The 10,075-nt window shown below is 45.1% G+C and overlaps 1 protein-coding gene across 1 annotated transcript in view; it reads left to right on the forward strand.

Moving 5' to 3' along the window:
* The first annotated feature begins 2,258 nt into the window (after positions 1-2,258).
* LOC122555670 (sodium/hydrogen exchanger 9-like) overlaps positions 2,259-10,075 on the forward strand; it is a 451,890-nt gene continuing 444,073 nt past the window's right edge. Inside the window, exon 1 of the mRNA XM_043701665.1 lies at positions 2,259-2,538. Coding sequence (XP_043557600.1) covers positions 2,367-2,538 — 172 coding nt within the window. The 5' untranslated portion in view covers positions 2,259-2,366. The remainder of the gene's footprint in view (positions 2,539-10,075) is intronic.

Below are 10,075 nucleotides of genomic sequence, written 5' to 3' on the forward strand. Positions count from 1 at the left end.
TTTCACCATTCAGCCCTTTGAGCCTGCCCTTCGTTCTTTCTCATCCTGGTTGATGATCCAACTCAGTTCCATGTTCCCACTTTCTCCCCAAACCCTTTGATTCCTTTGGCCCCAAGAATTGTATCTAACTCCTTCTTTAAAACGTTCAATGTTTTGTCAGAGAATTGCACATGCTCCCCACTTTCTGAGTGAAGAAATTTCTCCTCATCTGAACCCGAAATGTTCTAACCCTGTATCCTTACACCGGGAGCCTCAGTGTTGGATTTCTTAGTCATCAAGAACGTCCTTCTTGTGTTTACCCTGCAAAATCCTATTTGAATTTTACAAGTCTCTGGGAGATTCCTCCTCGTTCTGCTAAACTGCAGTGAATATAGTCCTTTGAGTCAATCTCTCATGTGTGCTGCCATCTGAGGAGTCAGGCTGATAAACCTTGGTTGCACTCCCTCCAGAGCCAGACTATCCTTCCTCAGGAAGGACACCAGAACTGTAGACAAAGGCCAGATGCAACCAGTTAAAGGAGCCTTGGAGGAGGATTATAGGACCAGCCATATGAAGGATGAGGAGAAAAATTCACTTTTGTCAGAGTCTCACAGGGTGCCAATTTTTTAACTTAATTTAGGTTGTTTCAGTGCGGTGGCAGGGATAGAATTTGAACACAGAAGTTTGGGAAAGCTAGGCACGAATTTGGTACTGTTCAAAGCTCCTCAAAATACAGCAAGGAGAAAGCCTCGACCCCAACATTTATTTAAAGGCATGTAAGGCATTGTGTTCCAGATGTGTTTGGATTGGTCAAACTAATCAGCTTTAGGCAAAACATACTTGATTCCGACAACACAGTTAAAACGTAAACCAAACAAAATTGACATGATTTTAATGCTATTGAACACTTAAAACAAAATATTATTTAATTACTATTCATCAACTGTTCCAATATAGCAGCATCCCGTAAGTGAAACCTTGGCAAAGGTAAATCCAGCAATTCAGCAGATTTTCCTCACTTGCTATCTCCTCCAGTCCAGGAGAAGGAACACTGACAGTAGGAATTTAGCAGCAGCAGCGAGAGAGCTATATCCAGCAGCTTCAGTTCCAAAACACCAGCTTCAACAACTGAAAGCAGAAACTTAAACCCTGGATCTGTGTAAAGCCTGACTCACCCCCACTCGTGCTTCTTTTATCTAACTTTTTTTTAAAAAACAAAGCTATTTACTCTGTCTTCCATGGAGATCTCAGCACCAGGTTTACAACACCTTTCTTCAAGAGAACCAGGACTGATCACACAACATCAGGTTATAGTCCAACAGGTTTATTTGGAAGCACTGCTTCTTCATCAGGTGGTGATGAAGGAGCATCGCTCCAAAAGCTAGTGCTTCCAAATAAACCTGTTGGACTATAACCTGGTGTTGTGTGATTTTTAACTTTGTCCACCCCAGTCCAACACCAGCTCCTCCAACTCTTAAAGGCACACACTCTCACAGTATTCATAGCACCTTCGTGGGGTTTGTAAAGGAAAATTGGAAATGAAGTGGTCAGTTGAATTGAGTTACAGGATTGAGTAATTGGAAGAAGGGGGAGATAACTGCCAATTTGAACTGTGGAATAAATGTTAGTTACAGAAACACAGAGACTAATCGGGGAAGTGTGCTGTGTACAGGTTAGTGTTCAAGACTGGATGGCGAAGACTGGATGCAATGAGGTGAAAGAGAAACTGAAGAGGATGGGGTTAGGATAGTGGCTGGTTTTCTTGCCAACCCTTGCTAAGAGGTTTCAGAATAAGGGCTGTGGCATGAGGAGTGAATGTAGATAATTCCCTAAAGTAACTGTTGAGGGATGTTATTCAGGAGCAAGTGGGATTTGAGCCTGGGTCTCTTGATTTAAAGGTGAGGGCACTACCACAGTTTGCCAACCGGGCTGGTCAAACAATTGACAGAAAGAGTGAGGGGGTGGGGTGGAGGAGGGGAGAGATGAAATCAACGGTTAGGAAACTGAGCTTGTGAGATATCGTCAGAGTGAGACTGCATTTCTCAGCGTATACAACCCACTAACTTTCAGAAAATGCGTGTAAAACTGCCTAATGTGTTTCACTTCGGATGCAATAAGGAAAAAGAAAAGACGTGGGGCGGGAAAGGGTGGTAACTCTAATTGGTTCCTGCTTCAGCTGTGAGCTCAGCTGGAGAGTGATACATTGAGGTGGGGTGCGCGCGGGGCACTGTGGGAGATGTAGTCCAGCTGGCGCGCGGTTGGCTAGGGGAGGCGGAGACTGGAACTACAGGTCCCAGCGGGCAGCGCGTCCCGCGAGGGGACTCCTGACAGCTGCCAGTGTATCTAACGGAGCGGAATCCTCGGGCTCGCTCTGTCCTTCTGCAAACATGTCCAGCCCGAAGAGCAAACCGGGCCGGAACCCTGCAGAGAGTCACCGGCAAGAGTCCGCGCAGTTGCTGATCTTCAACTTCTTGCTGATCCTCACCCTGTTGACAATTTGGCTTTTTAAACACCGGAGAGTGCGCTTTCTGCATGAGACTGGCGGGGCTATGTTTTACGGTGAGACACACAGAGCAAAGTATAACTTCTTCTGTTAAACATTAGCAAAGCGAAAGGCAAGTCCGCGCGTTGGAGTACGGCGAAAGTAGCAGTCAGTGTTTTGAAATGTGAAATTGGATCCCTTCCCCACGCAGCAGCATTAGTTTCCAACAGGAACCCCAGCTGACAACAAAAAAAACGCAAGGCGTTCTTTCTGTCAGTGCTGGGTTTGGAATAAATGTCAGAATCCGTTGCAAGGACTGAGCTCTGTGCTTGCACTGAGCTGCTGGAGTGCTCAGGTGTCTCTCTCTTTCCCAACAAACAGCCTCTGGTGCTGCTTCAGGCTTTGACAATTACTATCCCACTTAACCGTTAGGGAATAACTAAGTTAAACTCCCAAATCCACCTCTCTGCATCAAGGGACGTGGCACCCACAGACCCATTGTAATAGCGTCTCTTAGAGCTTCGGAATAGGGGAAATTTCTCTGGGTGCTGGAAAACTGAGACCAGCGCAGAGAAACTCAGCAGGTATGGCAGCGTCAGTGGAGAGAGAAACAGTTCATGTCTAGAGTCCAATATTACTCTTCCTCAAAACTGAGCTCTGTTTCTCTCTCCACAGGCACTGTCAGACTTGCTGAGTTTTTCCAGCATTCTGCATTTGTCTCTCAAAGTTTGACAGCGGGCTGAATAAGGGAGAAGTTTTTTTTCCAAAAAAACCCCGAAGTTTTATATCGGTTGGGATGAAATGAGGAGTGCAGGCAGAACCCAGTAGAGTTGGGGCAGGACAACTGCCTGGTACAGTGTTTTCCAGCTGTGCCAATGATACATGGCATTGCTCTTTGACTTTAACTCCCCAAATTATTTGGGGATTTCATCCAGGGCCCTTTGCTGCATAGTCCGATAGCTTTTTTGAGGGGGGGAGGGGAACCCAGAAAGAACTGCAAATACTGGAAATCGGAAACAAAATCAGAAATTGCTGGAAAAGCTCAACAGATCTGGCAGCATCTCAGAGCCATAACACGGAAACAGACCCTTCGGTCCAACTCGTCCATGCTGACCAGATATTCTAACCAAATCTAGTTCCGTATCCCTGTAAAGCCTTCCAATTAGAATCCCTACAGTGTGGAAACTGTCCCTTAGGCCCAAAATGTCCACAGCAACCCTCCGAAGAGTAACCCACCCAGACCCTTTCCCCAAACCTATTACTTTACATTTAATTAATGCAGGAGAAAGTGAAGTCTGCAGATGCTGGAGATCAGAGCTGAAAATGTGTTGCTGGAACAGCGCAGCAGGTCAGGCAGCATCCAGGGAACAGGAGAATCGACGTTTCGGGCATAAGCCTGAAAGAAGGGCTTATGCCCAAAACGTCGATTCTCCTGCTCCCTGGATGCTGCCTGACCTGCTGCGCTGTTCCAGCAACACATTTTCAGATTTAATTAATGCACCTCACCTACATATCCATGAACGCTATTGGCAATTTAGAATGGCCAATTCACCCTAACCTACGCATCTTTGCACTGTGGGAGGAAACCGGAGCACCCGGAGGAAACCCACGCAGACACTGGGAGAATGTGCAAACTCCACCTAGACAGTCGCCTGAGGCTGGAATCAAACCCAGGTCCCTGGTGCTGTGGGGCAGCAGTGCTAACCACAGAGCCACTGTCACCCTATTCATATAACCATCCAGAAGCCTTTTAAATGTTGTAATTGTAGAAGCCTCCTCCAATTAGGGCAGCACGGTGGCTCAGTGGTCAGCACTGCTGCCTCACAGCGTCAGGGACTGCGTTCGATTCTAGCCTTGAGTCACTATATGGAGTTTTCACATTGTCCTTGTGTCTGCAAGGGTTTCCTCCCACAGTCCAGAGATGTGCCAGTCAGGTGAATTGGCCATGCTAAATCACTCATAGTGATAGATGCATTAGTCAGTGGGAAATAGGTCTGGGTAAGCTACTCTTCGGAGGGTCGGTGTGGACTTGTTGTGTCAAATGGTCTGTTTCCACACTGTAGGGAATCTAATCTAATCTTCCTCTGGCAGCTCATTCCATACATGCACTACCCTCTGTGTGAAAAAGTTGCCCCTTAGGTCTCTTTTAAATGTTTATGCTCTCACCCTAAACCTATGCCCCTGAGGTCTGGAATCCCCCATCCCAGGGAAAAGACCTTGACTATTTATCTTATCCATGCCCCTCATGATTATTTGGAGAGAAATCGGAGTTAATGTCTCAGGTTGGGTGACCCTCCTTCAGAACAGATCCTGTGGCTTTGAACCCCAGGTGTGGAGGTGTCGTACTGGGATGGACAAAGTCAGAAGTCACCTGGCACCAGGTTATATTTGAAACCAGAAGCTTTCAGAACATTGCTCCTTCGTTCGATAGTGAAATCACTTGACCGGATGAAGGAGCAGTGTTCTGAAAACTTGTGATTTAAGTAAACCTGTTGGATGATAACCTGGTGTCATGTGAATCCTTGTTCGAACTCCAGCAAAAGTGTTAACTGGGCAAGGGGCTGATATGCTTGACTGTGTGAACCACAATGTTGGCAGGTTCAGGAATGTCACACTGTGGGATCTGCCCAAATGTCACTGCTCTTTAATGACCTGCTCAATGGCACCACTCCCTACCTGCCTCTTGGACTGATGCTGGAAAAGCACAGCAGGTCATGCAACATCCGAGGAGCAGGAAAAACGATGTTTTGAGTGGGGCCCTTCATCAGGAATGAGGCTGGGAGCCACGGGGCCGGAGAGAAAAATGGGAGGGGGTGGGGCTGGGGAGAAGGTAGCTGAGGGTGCATTAGGTGGAAGGTCGGAGCAGATAGGTGGGAATGAAGATTGGCAGGTAGGACTGGTCATGAGGATGTTGCTGAGCTGGAAGGTTGGAACTGGGGTAAGGTGGGGGGAAGGGAAATGAGGAGACCAGTCCCTGCATGATGCAGGGATTCATCTGAAAAAAAAAACCTCCACTGAGCCAGTCCATTTCACATGGATCTGAAGAAAGTCTTTGATGCAATGCCAAACAACAGACTTTTGAGGCAAGTCAGAGATTTGGGTGTAAAAGGGACAGTAGCAATGTGGATATAAATTGGCCAAGAGATAGGAAACAAAATAATGGACATTGGTTACTTCTCAGGCTGGTTTATCATGAAGATCCTTAGGGGTCAGTGTTGGGACCGTTGCTTTTCCTGATATGGATTAATAATCTGGATCTTGGTGTGCAGGAGACAATCGCAAAGTTTGCAGGAGACACCAGATTTGAAGGAATTGTAAGCCGTGAAGAGAACAGTGTGGAACTCTGAAAGGCTATAGACCAGTTGATGAAGTGGGCAAATAGGTGACAGATGATAAGCATGAAGTGTCCGGGGATACATGTTCATCTGAAGAATGTTGTTAGACAACGTTTTTGAAAAGGGGCACAATTCTAAAGGTGGAGGCCGGAGCAAAGAGACCTGGATGTATGAGTGTACAGGGAGTGATGGGATAGGTCGAGAGGACACCGTGTGCGCAGCTTTATGATTAGGAGCAGAGTTCAAAAGGAAAGAGGTGATGTTGACCTTGAAGAGAGTAGAAAGTGTGGTGCTGGAAAAGCGAAGCAGGTCAGACAGCATCCAAGGAGCAGGAGAATCGACGTTTTGGGCCAAAGCCCTTCATCAGGAATTGTCGATTCTCCTGCTCCTTGGATGCTGTCTGACCTGCACTTTTCCAGCGCCACACTCTCGACTCTAATCTCCAGCCCTCACTTTCTCCTATTTGACCTAGTAGAGACACTTGTTAGACCTCAACTGGAGTATTGCGTACAGCTATGGGCACCACATGATAGGAAAGATGCAAATGCTCTGGAGAGAGTGCAACAGCAATTTAGAAATAAGGAACTTCAGTGAGAAGAGACTGAAGAAGTTGAGGGATTGTTCTCCTGGGAGAGAATTAACTGACAGGAGATTTGATAGACACTGTCAAAACTGAGTGGGCTGGACAGAATCAATGGGAGAAACTGCTGTCCTTGAAATGGAACAGGAAGAGGAGGGCAGATCTTTAAACTGATTTGCAAAAGAAGCTCAGCATGATGGGGAGAAACATTTTCACCCAGCAAGTGGTTGGGGGCTGGAATGCATTGCCTGACAAAGTGGTGGAGACAAATTCAGTTGAGGCATTGGATGGTTATTTTGGATAGGAATTTTGCACATAAATGAAGAAAAGGAAGGAGGTTGGCACTTGGAAATAATGTTCAATGATGAGCCAGTGCAGGCATGAGGGCCGAAACAATTCTGTGATTGATGTCCTACCCAAGTGCTGACTGTTTGCAGCACAGCTCTTTTCCTTGAACGTTGATCTCTAAGCTGGGAATATCATAGAACCCCTACAATGTGGAAGTAGGCCATTCAGCCTATCGTGTCCACACTGACCTGCCAAAGAGCAGCCCACCCAGACCCACCCCGTCCCTATAACCCTGCATCTCCCATGGCCAATCTACCTAACCTGCACATCTTTGGATTGTGCGAGGAAACCCGCACAGACTCTAGAATGTCTTTGTGGAGTTTGCACAGTCACCCAAGGCTGGAATCGAACCTGGATTCCTGGTGCTGTGAGGCATCAGTACTAACCACTGTGCTGCCCCATAGATGATTTTGTGTATAAATTGGGGGTCGGGGATGAAGCACTGTTTTGTGAACTGCAGGATGTTTAAAGGCGGAGTGACTGAGTTGGAGGAAGCCTGCCTTTGATGAGCTAATAGATGGAAACTGTTGTTGTACTTCTGAAAACTTGACCACAGATTATTCAAATATCTGCTCGCAAATTATGTGGCTTTCTGTCATTGGGTGCTTCACACAGTTCCCAGTCTTAAACAACTGCCTCATTACATGAGAGTTGCAGAAACAGTCTTCTCAATGTGTTCCAACTTTGAACTCTGCTGAAGGTCAATCTCCTGGGAACTGGACAACAATAAACTTGACCAGTTTGTCCGTGTTGAAACCGGGAGGAGCAGAAGGCATACTTCGGTGTAAGGGGTGGCCAATTCCTGTCAGAAATGAGGAGGGATTTCTTCTAAGAGTATCAAATCTGGGGAATCCTTTACCACAGAGGGCTATAGAGGCTGGATTGTACTTTAAGAGATTCTTAATCAATAAGGGAGCAAGGGTTATAGGGGAAAGACAGGGAAGTGGATCCGAGGATTGTCAGATTAACAATGATCTCTTTGGTGGAGTAGACATGATGGGCTAAATGGCCTTCTGCTCCTACATCATATGGACCTTCATAACTTTCCTTTGCTTTACCAGGCATTTACTTCACCTGTTAAAGCCTCGCCGTCATCTAAGAAGCAACAGGCCTACCACAAAAGTAACTGTGATTTTTAAGTGAATATTGCTTTGAGTTCTAATGTTTCTACCCTTTAAGCATGTGAGATATTGTATTTTAAAATATGGGGCTGTAATAATCATTTTTATTTTACTTTGTACCTTACCAAAAGCTCACTGTTGGATTTATTTTGTCAGTGCATTCAGGGTAAGAGAACTCATAACTTCTATATGCCAGCGTACTGTTCACAGGCAGTACAAAGGACAATATTCTGTCTGTGACAGTGAACAAAGACTCTTGTGGAGAGATTTGGCAGAAGTAGCTTACCACGAACATATAGTCAAGTGATGTTTTGGAATGCAGCAGCAGTGACACAGTAACCTAGTCGGCTGCCAATCAAATTGAACTATTCACGTCGAGCAAAGCAAAAAAATTAGAAGTATTTGGTTTGTGGGGTTTTTAAAAATTTTCAGTTTATTAAATAAATGTAGTTAAGTAAATAATTACAAAAAAGACTGAAATGAAGGAAAAACATTTTTAAAAATGTGAATTTATTCTTTTAACACTGAGAAATTTGGTTCACTATTACAGAACTGGTATTCCCAGGATTATTAGGCCTGGTTAGCACTAATTCTGCAGTTAGTACCTTTTTTAAAAACAAAATTAGTTAGACCTTATTCAGCAGGTTTAATAATTTCTCAAAATCTTTTACAGCAAACAATTTTTGCTGTAACAAAATGCAAATGAAAGAGAGGCTGCAGGCTGTGAGAAATATCAATGGTGCAATTGATGTAGACTTCAGGCTCCTGAGTTATTCTGCACATAAGTGGGCTCCCCAAGTTGCTGTCCATCTCTTTGGATAAATGAATGTTAATGCTGTCTTTTAAGCTGTTGTTATTGCAGCAATCTTTAGTTCATTAATAATGGCCCTTCACTAAAGATGTTTAGCTCCTTTCGCTGACTACCCAAATTAAACATTTGGGCTTTCAACTGCACCATGTTTGGGACAGTAAGTAGATAATGGTGATAGTAGGTTTACTCATTTATTCTCAAAAAGTTATTCAGTCGTTGCACAACACCAGGTTATCGTCCAAAAGGTTTATTTGAAATCACAAGCTTTCAGAGCACTGCTCCTTCATCAAAACTCGTGATTTGAAATAAACCTTCTGGACTGTAACCTGGTGTTGTATGGCTTGCAGAGTCATAGAGCACAGAAACAGACCCTTCAGTCCAACAGTCCATGCTGAACACAATCCCAAACTAATCTAGTCCCATCTGCCAGCTCCAGGCCCATATCCCTCCAAACCTTTCCTGTTCCTATATCCATCCAAATATCTTTTAAACATTGTAACTGTTCCCACTTCCTCAGGAAGTTCATTCCACCTTCTAACCACCCTCTGGGTTAAAATAAAATTGTGCTTCTCATGTCTTCTTTTTAAATCTCACTCCTCTCGCCTTTAAAAATGTGCCCCCCCCAGTCTCGAAATTCCTCATTTTGGGGAAAAGACAGCTACCATGAACCCTATCGATACCCCTGGTGATTTTTATAAACTTTATATAAGGTCACCTCTCAACTTCCTACGCTCCAGTGGAAAATGTCCCAGCCTATCCAGCTTTTCTTTATAATTTTAAACCTTCCTGGATTTGTCCACCCCAGTCCAACACCAGCACCTCCACGTCATAAAATATTTATGGAAAAGGCCACTTGGGAACAGTGGTATGAGCCTGGCATCAAAGCCTGCCATCCTAAGAAAGGAAGCCTGTACTGCAGTATAAATCCTGTGATGAGCTTTCACACTAACCCTTTTGAAATCAAACAACAAGAATGACTTCCTTCTCCTACAAGTTTCTTTCACGTGCCAGGCTGAGCTGTCTTGAGCAAAAACAGAAATTACTGCAAAAAGCTCAGCCGGTCTGGCATCATCTGTGGTGAGAAAGCGGAGTTAACGTTTTGGGTGCAGTGACCCTACCTCAGAACTGATGGTAGCTCGGAACAAGTTATTTTTTGGTGCAGAGGATAGGGTGTGAGGGAGAAGATAGAACCCAAAGAGGGAGAAGAACAGTTGGACAAGTGTGGGAGTGGATAACTATCAGGTAGGTAAAAACAATGACTGCAGATGCTGGAAACCAGATTCTGGATCAGTGGTGCTGGAAGAGCACAGCAGTTCAGGCAGCATCCGAGGAGCAGTAAAATCGACGTTTCAGGCAAAAGCCCTTCATCAGGAATAAAGGCAGAGAGCCTGAAGCGTGGAGAGATAAGCTAGGGGATGG

This window comes from Chiloscyllium plagiosum, chromosome 13 (assembly GCF_004010195.1).
Source record: "Chiloscyllium plagiosum isolate BGI_BamShark_2017 chromosome 13, ASM401019v2, whole genome shotgun sequence".
Lineage (NCBI taxonomy): Eukaryota > Metazoa > Chordata > Chondrichthyes > Orectolobiformes > Hemiscylliidae > Chiloscyllium > Chiloscyllium plagiosum.